The sequence below is a fragment of the Clarias gariepinus genome, chromosome 9 (assembly GCF_024256425.1).
Source record: "Clarias gariepinus isolate MV-2021 ecotype Netherlands chromosome 9, CGAR_prim_01v2, whole genome shotgun sequence".
Classification (NCBI taxonomy): Eukaryota; Metazoa; Chordata; class Actinopteri; order Siluriformes; family Clariidae; genus Clarias; species Clarias gariepinus.
The window spans coordinates 37,852,255-37,878,235 of NC_071108.1; the positions used below are offsets into that span (position 1 = coordinate 37,852,255).

Below are 25,981 nucleotides of genomic sequence, written 5' to 3' on the forward strand. Positions count from 1 at the left end.
CTTGAATATAAAAGATTGACAGTTGACAAAATCATTTTCAGATTTTTTTATTATTATTTTCCAGTTTTCTGTGGTGTCCGGTCTGAATATGTACTTTATTATAAATGGAGCTGTGTTTATCACAAAACTAATAGCTGCGAGAGATGAACAGTTTTCCCCTCACTTTTAAACAAATACAGAAATAATAATGAAAACTCGGTTTCTCACATAAAACAATAAAATAAAATGTTGCATTATTTAGTCTCTGTCCTTTTTTAACAAATCTGGGGATCTACATGGAACTCTGATCTTAAAGCACATATCTGAGTGATTTCTCTGTCATGATTTCAGTTCCAGCTTCTGTGATCACCTTATTGTTATTGTCGCAGGTGAGATTATTGACTAAGTGTAAAAAAAAAAAAAAAAGGAAAGAAAGAAAAGATTGTGACTCATGTGGGAACTGATTCATTCTGTCACTCGAATCATTTAACTATTCTATGTTAAGGGAATTCACCAATTCCCTCATTTCTACACGCTGCCTTTGCACTATGTAATTTAAGACATATTTTTATATAACTATTTATGGTTTGAATATGTTACTTTTTATTAATGTTTTAAATAACTAACAATAACCGAATCACTGAAATGACGACTCAGAAGAATCGGTTCACTGCAAAGACTCGTTCGAGAAGAATCACTCGGGGGCGTGGTCATAACGGAATCAGCGCGCGCTCGTATAATCCTGTCAGAGACGAAAATGTCACCAAAAAGGCGCCGGCAAGACCCTTTGGAGCAGAAGGTCAGTTTCAGCGATAAAAAAATAAAATAATAATGAGTGTTTGTGTAGACTTTAATACTTTAATTTTAAAAAGACTTTAAATGACTAAAATAGTGTGTGTTTCTTACAAAGATAATGTTTTTGTAATGTGTTGTACCTCGGGAAGGTGCACGAGGCGTTAGCTTGTTAGCTAATGTTTTATAATTACCTCAGGAAGGTGCACGAGGCGTTAACTCTCAGGCTACATAACTGTCTAGCTAATTTAAACTAGCATGTCGAAGTGTGTGTGTGTGTGTGTGTGTGTGTGTGTGTTTTAGTATTGAAGTATTTAGTTCACTTTATTCTTCAGTATTTTGTAGGACGGCAGTGTGTCATGGTGTTTAATAATAAGTACATTACAGTGTTTATTTCACTTCATTATTATTAATTCAGGTTGTCATCTATTAAGTGTTCCTTACCTCTGTCCAAGAAAACATCAACAGTAAATTAAATTTTTTAATAAATTATTAAATATACTGAAGCTGTACAGAATACTGAATGTACAGACCACTGAAGTGTGTGAAATACTAGTGTGATGAGATGATGTCCTGGTGTGAGACGGTGGTGCAGTTTGTGTTTTTACTGTTTTACTAGTAACAGATCATTCACAGGGACTTGTACAGCAAGGGGCCAAAAGTTTTGAGAATGACACATATTAGTTTTAACCCTTAGGAGTCTGAGGGTGTTTTGGAGTCCTGAAGAGATTCTGACATGTCCTGACATTTTTCAGTTAGTTATAAACATACAATTGTCTAAAGTACTTTTTTCGGATGAAAGCAAATTTTGCATGTCATTCGGAAATCAAGGTGCCAGAGTCTGGAGGAAAACTGGGGAGAGGGAAATGCCAAAATGCCTGAAGTCCAGTGTCAAGTACCCACAGTCAGTGATGGTCTGGGGTGCCATGTCAGCTGCTGGTGTTGGTCCACTGTGTTTTATCACATGTGTTTTATGTTGATGTTTATCAGTCGTTTACAGAAATTAATGAACTTTATCACAATATGCTAATTTTTTGAGAAGGACCTGTATATATATTCCTTTGGTAAAATAGCATAAATAAATCATAGGTAGCGTATGCCAGAAAAAAATACAACGCATGTTATGATAAGATTAGTTTTTAAGGCGCGTGAAATTCGCCGTCTTTTCCGTTTCAGGGATTAAAAAGCGCTAACAATGTCTTTTTGGCCTTTATCGCGCTCCGTAGAACTTCACTGGTTCGCGCATGACCCTCCGCGGGCAAGCCTTCTTCTAAATGCGCGGTTCCTGTGCCGTTTTCACGGGGGTGGGGCTAAAAAAACATATCCTGATGGGGGAACCAACTTCGACACAGCACCGGTCTGTGTGTGTGTGTGTTTTTTACGCCGGTGTCCGGGGGGCGTGGCCTTGTATATAGCGTACCCTGTGACTGTTTTCCATGTGAATGGTGTGTGGGCGTGTCCTGCCTGGGGTCATTATCAGATAATGAAGTGTGACAGAAATTCTGTGCCTCTCCTTGGTTTCATACGGATTACATAAACTAAGAATATTAGTTTTCAATGTGACTTGCATCTTTTGAAAGTAGACCCTTTAAGCGGAGACTGAGATGGCTGAAAGCGCACCCTTTCATTTTCTTTATTTTACAAAAGCACAATGTTTTGTGGATATTGTGAGTATACATGAATAAAAGTAGACCCTTTGCAGATTCAAATGATGTACCACACTTATGTGTATGATCAAGCATGACGGAGCATTTTAAACTCTTTTCATGTTTACCAGAAAAAAATGCATGTGTGCCCGCTGGCGGGTCCGCTGACTCCTAAGGGTTAATATTAAATATTAATATTAAATTTTAATAGTTAAATATTTGTATCTGTCAGATGTTACTCTGGTACACTGAAGTATAATTACAAACATTTCATGAATGTCAAATGTTTTTATTTACAATTGCATTAAGATGCACTTACAGTAATAGTACTATGCAAAAAAATCAGTATTTGCAGTGTTGACCTTCCTCTGCAGTTCACCCTGACATGCTGTCAATCATCTCCTGGGCCACACCCTGACTGATGGAGCCCATTCTTACATAATCAGTGCTTGTGGGTCTTTGTTTGTCCAGCCGTCTCTTGAGGATTGACCACAAGTTCTCAGTGGGATTAGGGTCTGGGGAGTATTCTGGCCTTTCCTGGTTTTGTTCCCTCAGACACTTACTTATCACTTTTGCCTAATGACAAGGAGCTCCATCATACAGCAGACTTTGTTAAAATGAATATTTGTGTCATTCTCAAAACTTTTGGCCCCTGGCTGTAGAGGGAAACAGTTATTTAATCTTTCTGGAAGGAGTCTCCAGTGTCAGTGCTGCGCAACAGTAAAACTGTAACTTTAAGGTTTCTGACATCTTCAGGACAGATGAGTTTATACTTTTACAGTTTCCCAGTAACTTAATGACTTGAGTAACTTGTCATAACTTGTATTTTTAGGTTGTTTATTAAACATTAAATGTAAAATCTGACACTCCTTCATTCATAAAACAATATCATTGTTAACAGATTGCTTGTGGTGGAAGATGAATAAAACAAGGACATGTCTGTAATTCAGCTTTTATGTTTTTTAGATAATGGAGTTGAAGCAGGGGATCGACACCACCACGGCGGAGGTAACTTTACTTAATTTACAATATAATCATTAAAATTCAGTATAATTTTGCAGTAAATCAACAACAATACATAACACACACATAAATAGACAAATTAATAGTTACATAAAGACGAAATAATAGTTACATAAATTGACAAAGTTCAGTTAAATTTTTCAGCAAATCAACAATACACAACACGCACACAAACACAGTGTTACATAAATAGTCAAATTAATTCACTTTTTTGTTTTTAAGTTATCCAAGCATCATCAGGAGTTTACGGACCTCATGAAGGAGGTAACTTTACCTAATTTACAATAAGTTAATTAAAATTCAGTTAAATTTTGCAGTAAATCAACAACACACACACAGTGTTACATAAATAGTCAAATTAATTCTCATTTTATTTTTTAAGACATTCAAGCTGCTGGAGGAGTATGGAAAGCTTGAGGAGAAGGTAACTTTACTTAATTTACAATAAAATCATAAAAATTCAGTTTAATTTTGCAGTAAATCAACAACACACACACAGTGTTACATAAATAGTCAAATTAATTCTCCTTTTATTTTTTTAAGCGCGCCGAGCTGCTGCAGAGGTGTGTGGACTTCCAGAAGAAGGTAACTTTACTTAATTTACAATAAAATCATTAAAATTCAGTTTAATTTTGCAGTAAATCAACAATAATACACACACACACACACAGTGTTACATAAATAGTTAAATTATTTCACTTTTATGTTTTTAAGCCATCCGAGCAGCAGAAGAACCTTGGACAGAGCGGGGAGGGGGTAACTTTACTTTATTTACAATAAAATCATTAAAATTCTGTTTAGTTTTGCAGTAAATCAACAACAATACACACACACACACAGTGTTACATAAATAGTCAAATTATTTCGCCTTTTTTGTTTTTCAAGGCAACTCTGCAGTATCAGGAGTGACGACCTCGTGGAGGAGGTAACTTTACTTAATTTACAATAAATTCATTAAAATTCAGTTTAATTTAGCAGTAAAACCTTCATTAACAGGAAACTTTTTATTATATGGACAGGAATTTACAGTTAATTTTGTGTCATTAAACATGTAAAATATTTCACTATTAATATGTAAAATATTTCCGCATGTGGCTCTTTAATCCTTCTGCTGCGGCTCCTTGTGGCTTCGGGAAAAAAAAAATAATGAGTGTTTAATTTAAATCAATTTTATTTTAGCTAGTTATTTTTCTTAATATGACGATCTTGGTGATCTTGTAACTGCACATTACCGAGGGAGGAAACCGCTTTCGCGTTTGAATGAAAGAGCCCACTGGCTTTGCTTTGAATAAAGCGTTTATGGTGGAAAGGGAATTGTAGCGCATAACACCATTTATTGTGGAACTGGCAACCCAGCCTGTTAGTCAGGAGTGCCGCATATTCCCATCGGCAAGTAGTTCCCTGAGAAGTGGGCTGCCCAGGAAGCAGGAAGGGTACACTTTAAAGTACACTGTTTTGGCACTGTTATACTTCCATAATCTTGGAACATTCAAATAAAACATGTTTGCCGGCACGCGCTTTATATAAATAGTCTTATTTCATTCAGGTCGACAGCTGACTGCACGCGCTAGTACACATGATAAAAAGGATGACGACACAGAAACACACGGCATTTTTGTTTTATGCTGCAGGTGGATAATTTATGTCAGCTTTTTATTTCATAATTACGCGAAGGACTGAGTATTTAGTTTAAATTTAACCTTCAACCCAGCGTCTTTTTTTTCGTTTATCATTTCTATTATTAATATACTGAACAAAAATATAAACGCAACACTTTTGTTTTTGCTCCCATTTTTAATGAGATGAACTCAAAGATCTGAAACGTTTACGTCTACATAAACAAAATAACCATATCTTTCAAATATTGTTTACAAATCTGTCAAAATCCGTTACGATAAGGAACTGGAGTCAAGTCGAAACCCCAATGAGGACGACGAGCATGTAGATGAGCTTCCCTGAGACTGTTTCTGACCGTTTGTGCAGAAATTCTTTGGTTATGCACTCGGATTGTTTCAGCAGCTGTCCGAGTGGCTGGTCTCAGACGATCATGGAGGTGAACATGCTGAATGTGGAAGACCTGGGCTGGTGTGGTTACACGTCGTTTGCGGTTGTGAGGCCGGTTGGATGTACTGCCAAATCCTCTGAAACACCTTTGGAGACGGCTTATGGCAGAGAAATGAACATTCAATTCACGAGCAACAGCTCTGGTGGACATTCCTGCTGTCAGCATGCCAATTGCACGCTCCCTCAAAACTTGCGACATCTGTGGCATTGTGCTGTGTGATTCAACTGAACCTTTCAAAGTTGCCTTTTACAAGTGGCCAGTCTAAGGCACACCTGTGCAATAATCATGCTGTCTAATCAGCATCTTGATATGGCACACCTGTGAGGTGGGATGGATTATCTTGGGAAAGGAGAAGTGCTCACTATCACAGATTTTGACAGATTTGTAACACAATATTTGAAAGATATGGTTATTTCGTGTATGTAGAAAATGTTTCATATCTAAGTTCATCTCATAAAAAATGGAAGCAAAAACAAAAGTGTTGCGTTTATATTTTTGTTCAGTATATTATTACATCAGTGTTCAGTTTGTTTCTTTGGACAATTTGCAACTAAAATGTTCTTTTTATTCCTCCTAGGGTTGAAGTCACGTTCTCCAGCCTCAGGGCTTTTGTTAAGTTTTCTTTTCAGAAATTTAGAAATGTATAAATCACATTGGGAACACAAGGTTTGGGATAATTCATGTTTTATATAAAAAATTATGACATTTTGTTCAATTCTTTATTTAGGTTCGAGTAATACTGAAATTCATAACATTGATAATATAACACAATCTAATGTCTGCACTGTTTTATGATTGTTAAACTTCTTTTACAATATTTGCTTTATTTCATGTTCTTTGTCCAGTGTGGAGCAAATAAAAGAAATAATTTTTGCTGGTTTGTTTAACATATTGACTTAAATAGTGAGCACAGATAATAAAGCACTTGTATATTGAATATAAGCACTTGTGTAGTGGCTGTATGGCCTTCAGGAAAAGGATTGAGTATTTGTGAGGAGCACAAAAGAATATGTAACATAAGTATGAATTATACAAAAATTACACAGCACTAAATATAAATATAAACTGTACAAATGAACATTTAATTTCTACATGTGCTGTTAATACACCATACTTAGAGAAACTCTCTAACAGACAGACATACAGTACATACAGTTGAAATCAGATATTTACATACACTTAAGAAAAAAACACTTTTTTTCTTTATTGTCAAACGTTAAATTAGAATAAACTTTGTTTTAGATCAATTAATATAAATATATGTTTTGCATTGTTAAATGTTATAGTAAATAGATATCGTTAAATGTCAGAATCGAGCAAGGGAGAATTTTATGGAATTTTTTTAAATTACTTTCAAAAATAAAAAATTTACATAAACTTCCTTTGTAGAATTGCTCCGAAACTGTTTCACTAGGGCCAAATGTTTTAAGTATCCTTCCACAAGCTTTCTACAGTAGTTGCTGGTATTTGTCCCACTCTTCTTGACAGAACTGGTGTAACGGGGTTAGGTTTGTTGGGCTTCTTGCTCGCATTTTCAGTGATTGGTTTCGTCCAATTTTTCATTATAAAAAATATTTATTTTTATTACTGTATATATAAATATTTCTTTTCCCATGTGAGTCAGTCCGCGTCAGTCGTGCTCTTTAACCAATCAGATGTGACCTTGCCATTTCAACCAATCATAACCCGCCAGGAGCACAGGTTAAATCCTATTTAGATGAAATAAACCTGATCCCGAGCAGGTTCAAGCTTACGGACATGTTGCTATGACAAATGCGAGATGCACATCGAAGAACGAAACAATTCAAGATTAGGACAAATCCACAACAATCAAATCCGGCTAACTGAGTTAGTGACGTACGAAGAACGGACCCTTGGCTGATGTCTTCAGTTGTTGCTTCAATATATCCACATACTTTTTTTCCTCATTATGCTCTATTTTGTAAAGTGCACCAGTCCCTTCTGCAGCAAAGCAGCCCCACAACATTATACTACAACCCCCATACTTCACAGTTGGGATGGTGTTCTGAGGCTTCAAAGTTTCACCCATTTTCCTCCAAATATACCATTTATCATTATGGGCAAACAGTTACATTTTAATTTCTTTAGACCACAGAACATATGTCCAGAAATTAAGATTTTTGTCCCCGTCTTCAGTTGCAAACTGTAGTCTTGAAGTAATGTCTTTCTCCTCCCAGAGTAACCTTTCAGCTCATGGTGGTACAGGACGCGTTTTACTGTGGATAATCACACTGTCTTACCAGTTTCAGCCAGCATCTTCACAAGGTCTTTTGCTGTTTGTCCTGGGGTTCATTCGCACATTTCGCACCATAAAACATTCCTCTCTGGTACTCCGGAATCCGTCTCCTTCCTGAGCGGTTTGATGGTTGTACATTCCCATGTTTTTTATACTGGCATATTATTGTCTGAACGGATGAACGTACAGTGGTGTTCAAAATAATGTGTTGAAAAAAGTAAGTAAAGCTCCATATCCATATAATAACTTTTAATTTAAATCACATGATGAATAGACCTTTTACTGTGAAAAAACAAATCATTTTCTAACTACCATCATAAACTCCATCGATCAGCCAAGACATGTTGGGTGTTTGCTTTAGATCTTTTACAAGACGTCCTCTAGGTCCTGTCTCTCAAAGTTCTCTAAATGTTTCATTTTATTTCCACAAATTTTATTTCAAACTAATGGTTGCATAAGCTAAATATGTTGTTTGAAAACAAATGAATACGATCAGCTGTTTATTGGAATATTTTGGATGCCGTAGAATTTTTTCCTAGCAAGATTTTACTACAAGCTTCATCCAACACTTCTTGGCTGATTGACTACATTTTAAACAATTTTAAAAAACATTTTAAAATTCCTGTAACAGAGTTGCACGCATTCATGCTGTAAGTAATCCTGATCTCTGAATGAGGATGATGGTAGTGAAGCACAGAAGCAGTGAGATGTGATACAGTAACAAACCCGATCATAACTTTACTTCTTGAAGAAGACGTTATCTTCCTCCCAGAACCAGGTGTACGTCATGTTGCCTGGATATGCCTCGGCCTGACAGGTGAAGAATGCATCCTGGGATATGTTCAGGGTTATGTTCTCTGGAGGGGAGACGATAAATGGAGGTCCTGCAAACCTGAATGAGAAAGAGAATAAAAGCTTTACATCAGAATCATTCCAATTCTCACACCGGTGAAATTGTGGAAACTTATCACACTCAGAGTTTACGGGCTGCAATATTCAATTCAATGCAGATGTGTGTACTGATCAAAATGTAAATCTGTATCTGTACAAAAAAATTTATGAATAATTTTACATTGTAAGTATAAGAGACTGGTGATTTGTAAGCCATCTCTCCTGTAAAAAAACATGACCCCATCAGATAAGAGCATAATATATATATATATATATATATATATATATATATATATATATATATAGGCACCTGGGATCAGCAGATTTAGTGTCCAAGCCAAGGACAAGAGGGTGCAGCGCCCCCTTAAATAAATGTCTTGCCCCCTCAAATAAAATTTTTGAAATGTTGAGAAAGCACATGTTAATATACTTACAAAATGAATATATTACAAGTTGATAAAATGATCTGCGGTAGCGGAAAAATCCGCCCAAAAAGGGACACTACACAATACGGTATTATATTTCCCTCATGTCTGTCACTCCGCTGTGTGTATTCATTCACAGGCTGCAGCGTGCGCACACACACACACACACACACACACACCTCCCCTGAGCCCTCAGTAAACCTCTAATCACCGTCCATATGCAAATGAGTTGAGACGTAGCCTAACGTAGTGTCGTGTCGGAGTTCAGTGGTCACGGAGTGGAAAGACTTTCGGCTTGCACCGTTTTTTTCAGTTACAACAAGCACAGCGATGAGTCCACGTCCGCTGAACTCGACAGACTGAAGACAAATGACCGTTATCTGACAAACCCCTACGTAAAAGCCCCGCCCACACTGTAGTTCATGGATGAATTTGTGAAAGTTTTTCCAAAGGGAAATATGAGACTGTTGTTGTAGAGTGGATTGGAGAGAAGAGAGCTGGGGTCCGTTCTTCGTACGTCGCTTGACACATCCGAGATGAATTGACACATCTAAGATGAGATCATCGTGCTAATTACGATCCGGCTAAGTCGGTTCTTTGACACACCTGTTGTTGATGATTAGTATATTGTAGCTGGACTGAGTTGTCTAGGATTATTGCGCGCTCGTGCGTTGGTTTAACCCTTAGGAGTCTGAGGGTGTTTTGGAGCTCTGAAGAGATTCTGACGTGTCCTGACATTTGTGTATTTTTCAGTTACTTATAAACATATAAATGTCTAAGGTCTGATATAATTTTATTCAGCACAAACTGTGCAACAATAATATATGAGCAGCATGTATGTACAAGTTTGTATATTGGAGAAAAAAAATGTTATGCGTGATTTTTGAAAACAACAAAAAAACAACTCACTGAAATAAGACCACACAACACATTCATGACATTTGTGCACAAGACTTTTGTGACCTGGATCTTATAATGTAGAGGTTTTACTTCAAAATTATGTGACAATCACCTTTTTTGCTCATTTACAGAAAACAATACATTCATTTAAATTTTCTAAGACACTATTTGTTTAGAAAGGCAGTATGCGAGGAGGCGTGAATGATCATGAATAATGCTGTAATTTACACCAGAGAAGACAAAGACCCGCATAATGAGCTGTATAATTACCCCTTTCAGTCAGGTATGTGTTACACAGAGGAAAGTGTTACAAGAAAATAATTAGAAGACAGAAACATATTACTTTGTTTGTGGTTTATTTAGAATAACTTAAGATTCACTTGCAAAAATTCCAAAAACAGCTTAAAATAAATAAAAAGTGCAAAAAGTGCAAACAACATTCATGGTAAAATGGTGCAAACCTGATGTGGTGTCCTGATGTGAGGTGCTGGTGAAGGCAAGGGTGATGCAGACACATTCCTAAAAACAAATAAATAAAAAAGTTAGCCTATACTGTTCATAGTAAATGGATGTGCAATTAATAGGTATGGACGCTTAATAGGTATGAAGTGTATACATTGTGCCCCTCTGTGTCTGTTGATGGACAATAGACTAGACAAGTCTAGTACACCCCAAACATTTACACCTGAGGCATTAGCAAACACCATCCACCTGACATGCTATACACACATATTTAACACATTCTAAACAGGTATTTGTAAATACAAGCTTAACAAAAGGCATTATGAACATTTACACCACAGAAATATTCATAAACATTTATAAATTCATTATGTCTCTTAGCTACATATTTAGCCAACTGGAGCTAGCTTGTTTGTGCTAAATAACATTACCGATAGCAGTGTTATAAGCTAACCAAAAGGGAGCCAAATATATATTAGCAACCATAATCTAAAGCTATCCAAAACGAGGTGAAATACATTAGAACATTTATAAACATCTGTAAACTCCATAAGATATTAGCTTAGCCACCGGGAAATAACATGTTTGCTACATAAGGCAGTGTTATCTACATGCTACACTAAACTATATAAATGGCATTGAAAGCCAATGTGTCACACAAGCTGACAAGAGCTAGCTGAAGTGAGGGAAATATTTACTAATATTAGTTTAATATTATCAGAATAGGAGTTATATAAGACTTAATAACTTACCCATTGTCACAGCAGCTTGCTTTACTGTCCTCTGCTGGATCTGTTCTCTCCTCAAAATGCTCCCGTTCCTCGTCAGTCACACAGTCTTCTCCTGAGGTAAATGTAAACTCTTCCTCACTGCCCAAAATCATCTGAAGAGTTTCCTCAGCTGTACAGCGCGTGCCATCTTCCAAACGTGCAGAAAACTCACTGAATCCGAGTGTTTTTTAGCCGGTCTGTGTGTGTTTTCGTGCCGTTGCCCGGGGGGCGTGGCCTCGTATGTAGATTACCCCGGGACTGTTTTCCGTGTGATTGACGTGTGGGCGTGTCCTGCCGCGGGTCGTTAGCAGATAATGAAGTGCGACAGAAATTCTGTGCCTCTCCTTGGTTTTATACGGATTACATAAACTGAGAATATTTGTTTTCAATGTGAATTGCATCATTTACAAGGAGACCCTTTAAGCTTTCTATAGATATATGTCTCATGTCTGTCTGTGCAGTATTCGCAGAGTTTCAGTTCATTTTAGTGACGTGTTTCAAAAAGATTTTCGCGGAGACAGAGACGGCTGAAAGCGCACCCTGTTTATTTTCTTTATTTTACAAAAGCACATTGTTTTGTGGATATTGTGAGTATACATGAAAAAAAGTAGACCCTTTACAGATTCAAATGATGTACTACACTAATGTGTATGATTAATCATGACGGAGCATTTTAAACTCTTTTCACGCTGCTTTGGTCAGTGTGTGTGTGTGTGTGTGTGAGAGAGAGAGAGAGACCAGCATCATGTAAAGTGTCACTGATTTTATATAATGAAAAACTTAATTTTCTTTTGAAATTTAATAAAAAAAAGTGAAACTCTTATACATTCTAGATCCATTACATGTAAAGTTAAATATTTTAAGCCTTTATTTTATTTAAGACTAGGTTACTTTGATAGCAGCTTTCAGCTCGTCTGTATTGGTGATTTAGGTGATTCTCAACTTCCAATAGTACAGAAATTCTCTATAATGTTCAGATCAGGTGAGTTTACTGGCCCCCCAAGCACAGTAATATCACAGTCAGTAAACCAGTTAGTATTAGTTTTGGCATTGTGGGCAGAGGCCTGCTCGAAAAGGACATCAGCATCTCCATAAAGCTGGTCAGCAGACAGAAGCATGAATAAGGTGGGGTACCGAAAACCGGTGCCAATACGGCACCGATACCTATATAACCGGTATGTACCGGGCCGAAACAGAATGCGAATTTCGGTGCCTTATTTCGGTGCCACTTAAGTGCCAGAACTGTCGATTGAAATATTCGTTCTTTAGGGCGATGATGACACTGTTGTAATAAGCATCAGATTCATTAACACACTTGATCGCTAGTAAAATTTAAATACTGCATTCATGGGGTGTCAGAAATGATTGGGAAAATAAATTATTTCCTTAATTAGAAAAATCTTGAGAAATTCGGAAAGTTTTGATAATACAAATCCAAAACATTGTTGCAGTAATGTTACCGTCCATTTTATTTTTGTAGATTAAAAGGTTATTAGATTAAATAAAAAAATTAAAAGCACAAATCATCAGGAAATGAGACCATCCGAGATGCGCGTAAATGCAGTAACTAACGTTACACTCGCTCTGACGGCAGCAGGCGGTCTACCGCTATCTTAGCTTGCTAAATAAAACAACTTTCGTTAAAATGCCTAAAACTAAACGCTCGAAAGTGTGGTTACATTTTACAAGAAAGGATTCCGACATTGCGACGTGCAGCAAATGTTTTACAGCGGTTGCATGTAAAGGAGGAAACACGTCAAATCTAATGAAACATTTGAGGCACACGGATTAAAGTTAAAAGCAGAGGGAGGCACCGAGTTTGACAGCTTGTGGACAACAGCTGGCACTATCGGTGTGGGTGAACCCCAGCACCAGTCATACCAACCGTAGCAAAAAGGAGTCCACAGATTATGATGACAACAGCAACCTTTACGCAGGTTAGCAGTAGGCTAATGTAATATTAATCTTAAAATGCTTATTAATTGTAATACATAAAACATAATAATAAAATAATTGCATAACGAATTGTCAAACGATTTTAAAAAAACTAATGTAACATGGATTCTGTTTATAATTATGGCTTTCCAGCTAGAACTAGTAGTACTCCAACAGTGACCCCGTTTGTTGTTGTTTTTATATATAAAGTATATATATATATATATATATATATATATATATATATATATACTTTAATATATTGTTCAATTTTAAGCATTCAATTTTTTGTTTAATAAATTGATTATCCACCATCATTTTGTGGCTTTTGTAAAGTATCGGTTCAAGCACTGTTTTGGCACCGGTACCGTTTTAAAAGTATCGATTTGGCACCGGTATCGAAAAAAACCCAAACGATACCCAACCCTAAACATGAAGTGATCTAAAACTTCCTGGTAGGGCTGTGTTAACTTTGGACCAGATAAAACACTGTGGACCAACTCCAGCAGATGACACGGCACCTCAAAGCACACAGAGTGTGGAAGCTTTAGACTGAACTTTAAGCAACTTCTGTGCCTCTCCTCTCTTCCTCCAGACTTTGGAATCTTGATTTTCAAATGAAATGCAAAATTTACTTTCATCTGAAAAGAGGACTTTGGACCGGTGGTCCAGTTTGTCCAGTGGTCCAGTTGTCTTTCTCTTTAGCCCAAGTAAGATGCTTTTCATGTTGTCTCTGGTTCAGGAGTGGCTTGATACTATTTAATTAAATTAAATAAAATTTTATTTGTATAGCGCTTCTAACAATTGTCATGGAATGTGAGTGTGCATGAATCAAAATGGTCAGATCGTCCCTGATGAACGAGCCGAGGGCGACAGTGGCAAGGAAAAACTCCCTGAGATGGTAATGGAAGGAAACCTTGAGAGGAACCAGACTCAACAGGGAACCCATCCTCATCTGGGTGAAACAGAGAGCAGGAATTGATCTGCATTTATACTGTGTGTTAGTTGGCAGCCAGTTCAGCTATAACAGTTGATGTTAATTGATGTTAATATGGAGTCCAGGTAGTTATTTGAGGATCTGGTAGACTTGTAGGAAATTCCAGTCCTGAACTATCGAGCAACTGCAGCCAAGTCAAGTCCTCAGAGAAACAGCTGTCAACACCAGTCGAGGCCAGAACTGTCTTCATGGTAGAGTGAAACCATCCCCAGACACCAGACGCATCCCAAAGAGACACATGGGGCATTTATGTGACGAGATCTCCAACCAGAAGCGGGTCACCAGGATGGGTCAGACAGGTCCGGAGGGCGGAGGGAGTCTGGATCACTGGCAGCTCAGGAACGACATGTGTAGCTTGACAGAGAGAGGGAAGAGGGAGAGGGGTAGAGAGAACAGAAGAGGGGAGAGCAGAAGAGGAGAGATAACAGTTACAGTCACATAATGTATAAGGTGAATGTATATTTAGTGCAGAGTGCAAGCAGAGACTCCGGCAGGACTAACTATGACATCATAACTAAAAGGGAGGAGCCAGAAGGAAACACAAACATGAGGGGGAACTGAGATGTAAAGCAACCAATCACCTCACCGTCAACAAACCTGAGTGATCAATGAGAGTGAGGAAGACAGCATCCAAACATACCAGTTCACCATAATACTCTACGTCCATGAGTCCCCCAGATCTGCTGCTTTACCTAAGGCTAATCTATTTATAAAAATGCTTGGCTAAATAAATAGGTTTTTAGCCTGGACTTAAACACTGAGACTGTGTCTGAGTCCCGAACACTATTTGGAAGACTATTTCATAACTTTGGGGCTTTGTAAGAAAAAGCTCCGCCCCCAGCTGTAGTTTTCATAATACGTGGTACTGACAAGCAGCCTGCATCCTTTGATTGAAATAGGCGTGGCGGATCGTAAGACACTAGCAGTTTACTCAGGTACTGTAAGGGTCCTCCACTAGAGGTCACTGTTTTTAGTTTGTAGTTTTTGTTGGCCGACTCAGTTTCCCAGCAGGCACCTCGGTCAGGTGATGCAGTGCACACCTGAACCGAGGTAGCCATCAACCAATCTATAAATAGCTGTTTAGACTGGGAAACTGGGTCGAGCATTTTTGGGTAAAACCACTGTCAGTTATGTGGGCATTTTGGTTTGTTTTTATTTGTTTAATTTGTACTTTGATTTTAGTTGTGTTAACTTGGGCTCTCTTATTGGCAATGTCTCTGTGTATGTTTTGTGTGTCTGTGTTAGTGGAGCTGATTCGGTCCTGTCCTCCTGTGTTCTTGTGGTTAGCTAGAGCAGGTAAGCAGTTAGGTGTATGTGTGGCTAGGAGCATGATTAGCTAAATGCTATGTTGAGTTTATAGTACAGTTACAGTACTAGCATGCTTCTAGCCATAGCCCTTCTGTGTCTCTAGCTATCCTGTGTTTCCTCTCCCCCGAGTTGCCCAGTGAGCCTAGCCTTTAGGTGTCCCCTAGCCTAGCCTTTGATGTGTCCTCAGCCTAGCCTTTGATGTGTCCTCAGCCTAGCCTTTGATGTGTCCTCAGCCTAGCCTTTGATGTGTCCTCAGCCTAGCCTTTGATGTGTCCTCAGCCTAGCCTTTGATGTGTCCTCAGCCTAGCCTTTGATGTGTCCTCAGCCTAGCCTTTGATGTGTCCTCAGCCTAGCCTTTGCTGGTCCCCTAGCCTAGCCTTTGATGGTCCCCTAGCCTAGCCTATGATGGTCCCCTAGCCTAGCCTATGATGGTCCCCTAGCCTAGCCTATGATGGTCCCCTAGCCTAGCCTATGATGGTCCCCTAGCCTAGCCTATGATGGTCCCCTAGCCTAGCCTTTGATGGTCCCCTAGCCTAGCCTTTAAGGGTCCCCTAGCCTAGCCACTGGGTATCCCTTGTCTGTGTTTCCTCTCCCCCTAGCGTCCCAGTGTGCCTAGGTTTAGAGTGCGGTCCCTCCGGGCTTCGGAGTAACGACTAGCTTGTGAGTGCTGCCTCGCTTAGCCTTGGAGGGCTGCCTCGCCTAGCCACTGGGTAGTCTTTGTCTGTGTTTCTGTGCCCCTATTCCCTAGTGTGGTTAAGCTAGTAGGTAAGTATAGCTTAGTGCATGTTGGGGCTGAAGACATGCTTAGCTAGGTGTATGTGTAGCTAACTGCCATGGTTAAGCAGTGCTTAACCATGTTTAGCTAGAAGCCATGCCTAGCTGATTGCCATGTCTTTAGCCCTTGTCCTGTCCCTCTCTTGGTCTCTCGTCTCGTCGTTACGTGTCTCCTGTCCTCTCCAGTGTCTCCTGTCCTCTCTAGTGTCTCCAGTGTCTCTAGTGTCTCCTGTGTCTCTAGTGTCTCCCTAGTGTCTCGTTTCAGCTCCACACCTCGTTTATGTCCTGTTGTGTTTGTCCCCCTGTTATGTGTCTCGCCGCAGGGCGTGTTAGGTGTCTCGCCGCAGGGCGTGTTAGGTGTCTCGCCGCAGGGCGTGTTAGGTGTCTCGCCGCAGGGCGTGTTAGGTGTCTCGCCGCAGGGCGTGTTAGGTGTCTCGCCGCAGGGCGTGTTAGGTGTCTCGCCGCAGGGCGTGTTAGGTGTCTCGCCGCAGGGCGTGTTAGGTGTCTCGCCGCAGGGCGTGTTAGGTGTCTCGCCGCAGGGCGTGTTAGGTGTCTCCCCTTGTCTGTGTCTTGCCAGAGAGCTCCTGTTAGCACAAAGTTAAGTATCATTTAAGTTTGTTTGTTCCTTTGGTTGTATCTTTATTTATACTTTGTTTAACTATCATTAAAAAGACTCTTTTTTTGGTTACACCACCCCTCTGCCTCTATGCCTGCTCCTTCCGCCCACGGCGTCAACACCTGCCTTTACACCCAGATCGTGACAGGTACTGCGGCACGAGACCATTTAATGCTTTATATGTCAAAAGTAGTATTTTAAAATCAATGCAGGGAGCCAATGAAGTGAAGATAAGATAGGGGTGATGTGCTCGTATCTTCTGGTTCTAGTGAGGACTCTCGCTGCTGCATTCTGGACTAGCTGAAGCTTGTTTAAACACCTAGTTGAACAACCAGACAGCAAGTCATTACAATAGTCCAACCTAGAGGTGATAAAAGCATGAACTAGTTTTTCTGCATCGTTTAGTGACAATATATTTCTTATTTTGGCAATATTTCTGAGGTGAAAGAATGCTATCCTGGTGATATTATCTACATGAGCTTCAAATGAAAGGCTGGAATCAATAATCACACCGAGGTCTTTTACTGTTGCACTAGATGGAACAGAAAGGCCATCTAAAGTTACAGTGTGATCTAAAATCTTGCTTCTAGCGATGCAGCAGTTGTAGCCCATTTCCTGAAGACGCCTGTGTCTGGTGGTTCTTGATGCGCTGACTCCAGGTTTACTCCACTCATTGTGAATCTTTCCCAAGGTCTTAAATCAGCTTTACTTGCCAATCTTCCTAGGACTGGACTCGTCTCTGTTGCTTGTGCACCTTTTCCTACCACACTTCTCCCTTCCAGTCAACTTTCCATGATTATGCTTCCACACACACCTTCTGTGGTTTTACGCTCCATATGGAGGGAGTCAGTGATTGTCTTCTGGACAACTGTCTTCCCCGTGTGTGTTTTGAATTAGACTGACAGTCGCGCAGCATTAATATATTAATTTTTTACATTTTATAATGTGCAAGAAGTAATCATTAAAATAAAAACAAAAAGAAAGATTTTACATTGCATGTAATAAACATATACTAAAATATATGAGTTTCATTTTTAAAGTTAAATTGCAAAAAAAAAATTTAATATTTAAATTATATATAAGAGATGCATCATATTCTGCCTCAAGCAGTAATTCTAAAAAAGAAGCGTATGTGTGTGATGCCAATCACACACGGTGAACCACATTTCCTCCTAATGAGCCACTACTGTAAGACAACACAATAGGGTGTAATATACACACTCTACAGAGATCTTAGAAGATGTTTACATGTTTAAGGATAATCTGTCAAAAAGTAACCATAAAAAAAACCTTTTTTTACCTTTTTTATTTAAAGACTGAATTTTTTCATTGGTGAAAGATTTTTTAATGATCCTTTATTATTATTGTGTGTGTGTGTGTGTGTGTGTGTGTATATAAATGAGTGTTTGAGGAGTGTATGTCCATCTCACCAACAATGCAAGAACACAGATGGAGGGTATCAGTGTTTTGACAGCTGTCCATCAGGAATGACTCAGGCTGAGAGCGGTGTGTGTGTGGGTAAGTGTGAGCAAACTGTAAGGATTAAAAATGCCTGAATTGGAAGGGTGATTATATATTGTGATAAATGTGTTTGTGACGTGGGACAAAAGGTTTTAGCAAACAGTGAACGCCTCAGATACACTCTGTGTTCGTGACTACACTGTTCGAGACTGAGCAAACGTTCTGTCCCTGTCAGAGCTGTAAGAGGAAAACCAAGAGAAAGACTAACAGAGAAAAGCAGGAGGGGGCAAATACTTTTTCTGGAGCAGACTTCCCCACGTTAATGAGTGAGATGTTCTGAGTATTATACTCAGTTATTGGGATATTAGTGTAACGATATCTATCACACGTGTGTTTCAGATGTAGACGAGTGTAAAGACGGCAGTCACATGTGTCGCTACAGCCAAACCTGCCAAAACACACTCGGTGGATATGTGTGTGTGTGTCCAAGAGGCTACCGCTCTCAGGGTGTGGGCAAACCGTGTGTAGGTGCGTCTCAGTGACACAGTCACGATGAGAGGAAACACACCATACACACGCACACCGTACCACACACACTGCACTACATACATCACATCACACACTACACACACTGCACTACATACCACATTAACCTCCATACACATCACATTACATGCCACATGCCACCCTACAGCACACCACTTCATACATTCATACACCACCACACCATGTGGCCAGTGTGTTACTCTCTCTCTCTCTCTCACTCTCTCTGGTGTGTTAGATGTTGATAAGTGTACACAGTCTCCAAGTCCGTGTGGGTATCAGTGCCGAAACGTACCTGGTAGTTTCCGGTGTTTGTGTCCCCCGGGGACTGTCCTGCTGGTGGACGGCCGCTCGTGTGCTGGACTCGAGAGAGGAAATGTGTTTAGTAATCGAACTTGGGTTCGAGCGGGACTTCAGCCCCAGTTGGTGTCCACAAGAGGTCAAACACTAACACTGCTACAGAACACACAGCAGGGGGCACCGTGGAGCAACTTACACACCTGCCCTCCAGGTTATATAAGCAAAGCCGGTAGCTGTGTGGGTGAGTCCTACATAATAGAAATAAAACAAAGAGGGAGCATGGACTTGTTGCATGATTTCTTTTATGTATGTATTAACGTTCTGTAATTCTGCTCCTCCTTCTGCTTAGACATTGATGAGTGTGTGATCAGAAAGCCATGCCAACACAAGTGTCAGAACTCAGTGGGAAGTTTTCAGTGTTTTTGCCCTTCAGGGTATCAGCTGATGTCCAACGGTCAAACATGCAGAGGTACTCCATTCAGGTCACATGACCATGCAAAGTTCATTATATTCACACAATCATGGTTTTATATTCGATTGTCTGAAGTATGTATTGAATTAACATAAACAGAAATTTTTATCACATTTTTTTCTAAAATATATAATTGTCAGTAAGCTGCAGTGTGAATTAATCGTGTCTCAACACTGTACAATTTCAGATATTGATGAATGCCTTGAGCACAGTGTGCAGTGTGGACCAAACCAAATGTGCTTTAACACGAGGGGGAGTTATCAGTGTTTGGACACTCCATGTCCTGGCAGCTATCACAGAGGAGGACCAGGGTAAAAAAAATAAAAAATTATATATATATATATATATATATATATATATATATATATATATATATATATATATAAAATACTATTTCAACAGTTAATAACGTGTGTTTGAGGTGCAAAGAAAGTAAAAATAAACTTCATCTGACCTTGCCTCAAATTTAACCATGTTTAAATTAATGGTGACGAGCAGTGTGTTAGATTGCACTGTGTTAAACATATTAGAAAACATTTACAAATCATAACCACTGATGAAACAAATTAAATGTTTGTCTAGAGTCCATAATTCAACAAAGAGGAACATATGTGTTTGATATGAACGAACAAAATCGAATGAATCAAAACCCGATTGGTCCTCTTCTCATCCACAGACTGTGTTACAAGCCATGTTCTCATGGGTGTGCTGCAGGATCGTCTCTCCTCCTTCAGTATAAACTCATCACACTTCCTCTGGGAATTCCAGCTCAACACAACGTCATCCAACTGTCAGCATTTTCCGAGTCTAGTGTTCTTCAGGAGAGAACATTATTCACCATCCTCGAACAAAATGGAGAGATTACAGAACAGCTGTTTGGGATTAAAGACGAGGCTGGAAGAGGAATCATCTTCACCACTCGCCCTTTAAATCAGTCTGGTCTAGTGAAGCTGAAGGTCCAAGCAACCACACTCAACCAGCAAGGACAAATCACCTACCAGAGTTTATTCATTATCTACATCTCAATTTCTGCTTATCCATTCTGATCCCTCTATCTCCAGTTATTCACACGTATCCCTCCACCTCCACTCGTCCACACTGGTCCATCATTAGTTAGCGTTTAATGTTACCAAAACTGATTTCATTAAAAAAAAAATATATTCTTTATTGGTTGAATATTTTTCTGATTCTTTGTTATTATAAGATTGTTTGTCGGAATTACAATAGATGTTTAAATGTTCACCTCTCAGTGCTCTGTGATGTTTTTCAGTGTGTATTAATGTGTGTATGATGCAGATTTAAACACCTCAGTGTCACTGCTGGTTGAAAAACTGAGCTGCAGCAGTAAGAAGTGTGTAATAAAGAGCAAAAGTGTTCTAAAGCTCAGCCACTTCACTTTAACGCTCAGACTTAATGTAATGATCAGGCAGGAAGGAATATTTTTTCATACAAAATACATACTGTGGTCAGAAAGTGCAAGTAAACTAATTATTATTATTATTGTTATTATTATTACAGTTCTTAACCCAGCGGCACGGTAGTGCAGTGGTTAGCACTGTCGCCTTGCACATCCAGGGTCCGGGTTCGATTCCCATCTCTGTGTGCATGGAGTTTGCATGTTCTATCTGTGCTTGGTGGGTTTTCTCCGGATATTCCGGTTTCTTCCCGCAGTCCAAAGACATGCAGGATAGGCTAATTGGTGTTCCCAAATTGCCTGGAGTGTGTGAATGAGTGTGTGTATGTGTGTGTGCCCTGTGATGGATTGGCACCCTTTCCAGGGTGTACCCTGCCTCATGCCCCAAGCCTCCTGGAACAGGCTCCAGGTCCCCACGACCCAGAATGCAGGATAAAGCGGTATAGAAGATGAGTGAGTGAGTGAGTTCTTAACCCAGTGTTAGTAGTGTCAGCACTCTTCTTAGCTGTTTTTTGCATGATGCAGGACAATAAAATATCTTTGCTACACCCACTGCTGACATGGTTGTGTAAGAAATGAGAAGCTCCTCACTGCATCAGTTAGGGTTAAATAACTTGTACCAGTTGAACTGTATTAATTACAGCAGTACTTATCCAACGGAAGACTCTTATTCATTAGCTTACTTACATCCAGGTGAGGTTTTTTGGTGTATTTTTGATCCTGCAGGTAAATGTTTCTGTTTGACCACAAAAACTCCACTTGAATATAAAAGATTGACAGTTGACAAAATCATTTTCAGATTTTTTTATTATTATTTTCCAGTTTTCTGTGGTGTCCGGTCTGAATATGTACTTTATTATAAATGGAGCTGTGTTTATCACAAAACTAATAGCTGCGAGAGATGAACAGTTTTCCCCTCACTTTTAAACAAATACAGAAATAATAATGAAAACTCGGTTTCTCACATAAAACAATAAAATAAAATGTTGCATTATTTAGTCTCTGTCCTTTTTTAACAAATCTGGGGATCTACATGGAACTCTGATCTTAAAGCACATATCTGAGTGATTTCTCTGTCATGATTTCAGTTCCAGCTTCTGTGATCACCTTATTGTTATTGTCGCAGGTGAGATTATTGACTAAGTGTAAAAAAAAAAAAAAAAGGAAAGAAAGAAAAGATTGTGATTCATGTGGGAACTGATTCATTCTGTCACTCGAATCATTTAACTATTCTATGTTAAGGGAATTCACCAATTCCCTCATTTCTACACGCTGCCTTTGCACTATGTAATTTAAGACATATTTTTATATAACTATTTATGGTTTGAATATGTTACTTTTTATTAATGTTTTAAATAACTAACAATAACCGAATCACTGAAATGACGACTCAGAAGAATCGGTTCACTGCAAAGACTCGTTCGAGAAGAATCACTCGGGGGCGTGGTCATAACGGAATCAGCGCGCGCTCGTATAATCCTGTCAGAGACGAAAATGTCACCAAAAAGGCGCCGGCAAGACCCTTTGGAGCAGAAGGTCAGTTTCAGCGATAAAAAAATAAAATAATAATGAGTGTTTGTGTAGACTTTAATACTTTAATTTTAAAAAGACTTTAAATGACTAAAATAGTGTGTGTTTCTTACAAAGATAATGTTTTTGTAATGTGTTGTACCTCGGGAAGGTGCACGAGGCGTTAGCTTGTTAGCTAATGTTTTATAATTACCTCAGGAAGGTGCACGAGGCGTTAACTCTCAGGCTACATAACTGTCTAGCTAATTTAAACTAGCATGTCGAAGTGTGTGTGTGTGTGTGTGTGTGTGTGTGTGTTTTAGTATTGAAGTATTTAGTTCACTTTATTCTTCAGTATTTTGTAGGACGGCAGTGTGTCATGGTGTTTAATAATAAGTACATTACAGTGTTTATTTCACTTCATTATTATTAATTCAGGTTGTCATCTATTAAGTGTTCCTTACCTCTGTCCAAGAAAACATCAACAGTAAATTAAATTTTTTAATAAATTATTAAATATACTGAAGCTGTACAGAATACTGAATGTACAGACCACTGAAGTGTGTGAAATACTAGTGTGATGAGATGATGTCCTGGTGTGAGACGGTGGTGCAGTTTGTGTTTTTACTGTTTTACTAGTAACAGATCATTCACAGGGACTTGTACAGCAAGGGGCCAAAAGTTTTGAGAATGACACATATTAGTTTTAACCCTTAGGAGTCTGAGGGTGTTTTGGAGTCCTGAAGAGATTCTGACATGTCCTGACATTTTTCAGTTAGTTATAAACATACAATTGTCTAAAGTACTTTTTTCGGATGAAAGCAAATTTTGCATGTCATTCGGAAATCAAGGTGCCAGAGTCTGGAGGAAAACTGGGGAGAGGGAAATGCCAAAATGCCTGAAGTCCAGTGTCAAGTACCCACAGTCAGTGATGGTCTGGGGTGCCATGTCAGCTGCTGGTGTTGGTCCACTGTGTTTTATCACATGTGTTTTATGTTGATGTTTATCAGTCGTTTACAGAAATTAATGAACTTTATCACAATATGCAAATTTTTTGAGAAGGACCTGTATATATATTCCTTTGGTAAAATAGCATAAATAAATCATAGGTAGCGTATGCCAGAAAAAAATACAACGCATGTTATGATAAGATTAGTTTTTAAGGCGCGTGAAATTAGCCGTCTTTTCCGTTTCAGGGATTAAAAAGCACTAACAATGTCTTTTTGGCCTTTATCGCGCTCCGTAGAACTTCACTGGTTCGCGCATGACCCTCCGCGGGCGAGCCTTTTTCTAAATGCGCGGTTCCTGTGCCGTTTTCGCGGGGGTGGGGCTAAAAAAACATATCCTGATGGGGGAACCAACTTCGACACAGCACCGGTCTGTGTGTGTGTGTGTTTTTTACGCCGGTGTCCGGGGGGCGTGGCCTTGTATATAGCGTACCCTGTGACTGTTTTCCATGTGAATGGTGTGTGGGCGTGTCCTGCCTGGGGTCATTCTCAGATAATGAAGTGTGACAGAAATTCTGTGCCTCTCCTTGGTTTCATACGGATTACATAAACTAAGAATATTAGTTTTCAATGTGACTTGCATCTTTTGAAAGTAGACCCTTTAAGCGGAGACTGAGATGGCTGAAAGCGCACCCTTTCATTTTCTTTATTTTACAAAAGCACAATGTTTTGTGGATATTGTGAGTATACATGAATAAAAGTAGACCCTTTGCAGATTCAAATGATGTACCACACTTATGTGTATGATCAAGCATGACGGAGCATTTTAAACTCTTTTCATGGTTACCAGAAAAAAATGCATGTGTGCCCGCTGGCGGGTCCGCTGACTCCTAAGGGTTAATATTAAATATTAATATTAAATTTAATAGTTAAATATTTGTATCTGTCAGATGTTACTCTGGTACACTGAAGTATAATTACAAACATTTCATGAATGTCAAATGTTTTTATTTACAATTGCATTAAGATGCACTTACAGTAATAGTACTATGCAAAAAAATCAGTATTTGCAGTGTTGACCTTCCTCTGCAGTTCACCCTGACATGCTGTCAATCATCTCCTGGGCCACACCCTGACTGATGGAGCCCATTCTTACATAATCAGTGCTTGTGGGTCTTTGTTTGTCCAGCCGTCTCTTGAGGATTGACCACAAGTTCTCAGTGAGATTAGGGTCTGGGGAGTATTCTGGCCTTTCCTGGTTTTGTTCCCTCAGACACTTACTTATCACTTTTGCCTAATGACAAGGAGCTCCATCATACAGCAGACTTTATTAAAATGAATATTTGTGTCATTCTCAAAACTTTTGGCCCCTGGCTGTAGAGGGAAACAGTTATTTAATCTTTCTGGAAGGAGTCTCCAGTGTCAGTGCTGCGCAACAGTAAAACTGTAACTTTAAGGTTTCTGACATTTTCAGGACAGATGAGTTTATACTTTTACAGTTTCTCAGTAACTTAATGACTTGAGTAACTTGTCATAACTTGTATTTTTAGGTTGTTTATTAAACATTAAATGTAAAATCTGACTCCTTTATTCATAAAACAATATCATTGTTAACAGATTGCTTGTGGTGGAAGATGAATAAAACAAGGACATGTCTGTAATTCAGCTTTTATGTTTTTAAGATAATGGAGTTGAAGCAGGGGATCGACACCACCACGGCGGAGGTAACTTTACTTAATTTACAATATAATCATTAAAATTCAGTATAATTTTGCAGTAAATCAACAACAATACATAACACACACATAAATAGACAAATTAATAGTTGCATAAAGACGAAATAATAGTTACATAAATTGACAAAGTTCAGTTTAATTTTTCAGCAAATCAACAATACACAACACGCACACAAACACAGTGTTACATAAATAGTCAAATTAATTCACTTTTTTGTTTTTAAGTTATCCAAGCATCATCAGGAGTTTACGGACCTCATGAAGGAGGTAACTTTACCTAATTTACAATAAGTTAATTAAAATTCAGTTAAATTTTGCAGTAAATCAACAACACACACACAGTGTTACATAAATAGTCAAATTAATTCTCATTTTATTTTTTAAGACATTCAAGCTGCTGCAGGAGTATGGAAAGCTTGAGGAGAAGGTAACTTTACTTAATTTACAATAAAATCATTAAAATTCAGTTTAATTTTGCGATAAATCAACAACAATACACACACACACACACACTGTTACATAAATAGTCAAATTATTTCACTTTTATGTTTTTAAGCCATCCGAGCAGCAGGAGAAACCTGAACAGAGCGGGGAGGGGGTAACTTTACTTAATTTATAATAAAATCATTAAAATTCAGTTTAATTTTGCAGTAAATCAACAACAATACACACACACACACACAGTGTTACATAAATAGTTAAATCATTTCACTTTTATGTTTTTAAGCCATCCGAGCAGCAGAAGAACCTTGGACAGAG

The 25,981-nt window shown here is 38.7% G+C and overlaps 1 protein-coding gene and 1 long non-coding RNA gene across 2 annotated transcripts; one reads left to right on the plus strand and one right to left on the minus strand.

The window, feature by feature from the left end:
• Positions 1-7,996: 7,996 nt before the first annotated feature.
• LOC128530585 (uncharacterized) lies at positions 7,997-11,267 on the minus strand. Its single transcript, XR_008361136.1, has 3 exons — positions 11,193-11,267; positions 10,440-10,497; positions 7,997-8,654 (listed from the first exon to the last, which is right to left on the minus strand). It is a non-coding gene; the product is annotated as an uncharacterized LOC128530585 (long non-coding RNA).
• A 6,978-nt stretch (positions 11,268-18,245) lies between these two features.
• On the plus strand, positions 18,246-20,662 carry LOC128530639 (hemicentin-1-like). The gene is made up of 6 exons (XM_053504685.1): positions 18,246-18,358; positions 18,701-18,829; positions 19,083-19,385; positions 19,494-19,613; positions 19,804-19,927; positions 20,293-20,662. The coding sequence occupies exons 1-6, from the start codon at positions 18,328-18,330 to the stop codon at positions 20,660-20,662; spliced, it is 1,077 nt and encodes a 358-aa protein (XP_053360660.1). The 5' UTR covers positions 18,246-18,327.
• Positions 20,663-25,981: the final 5,319 nt, after the last annotated feature.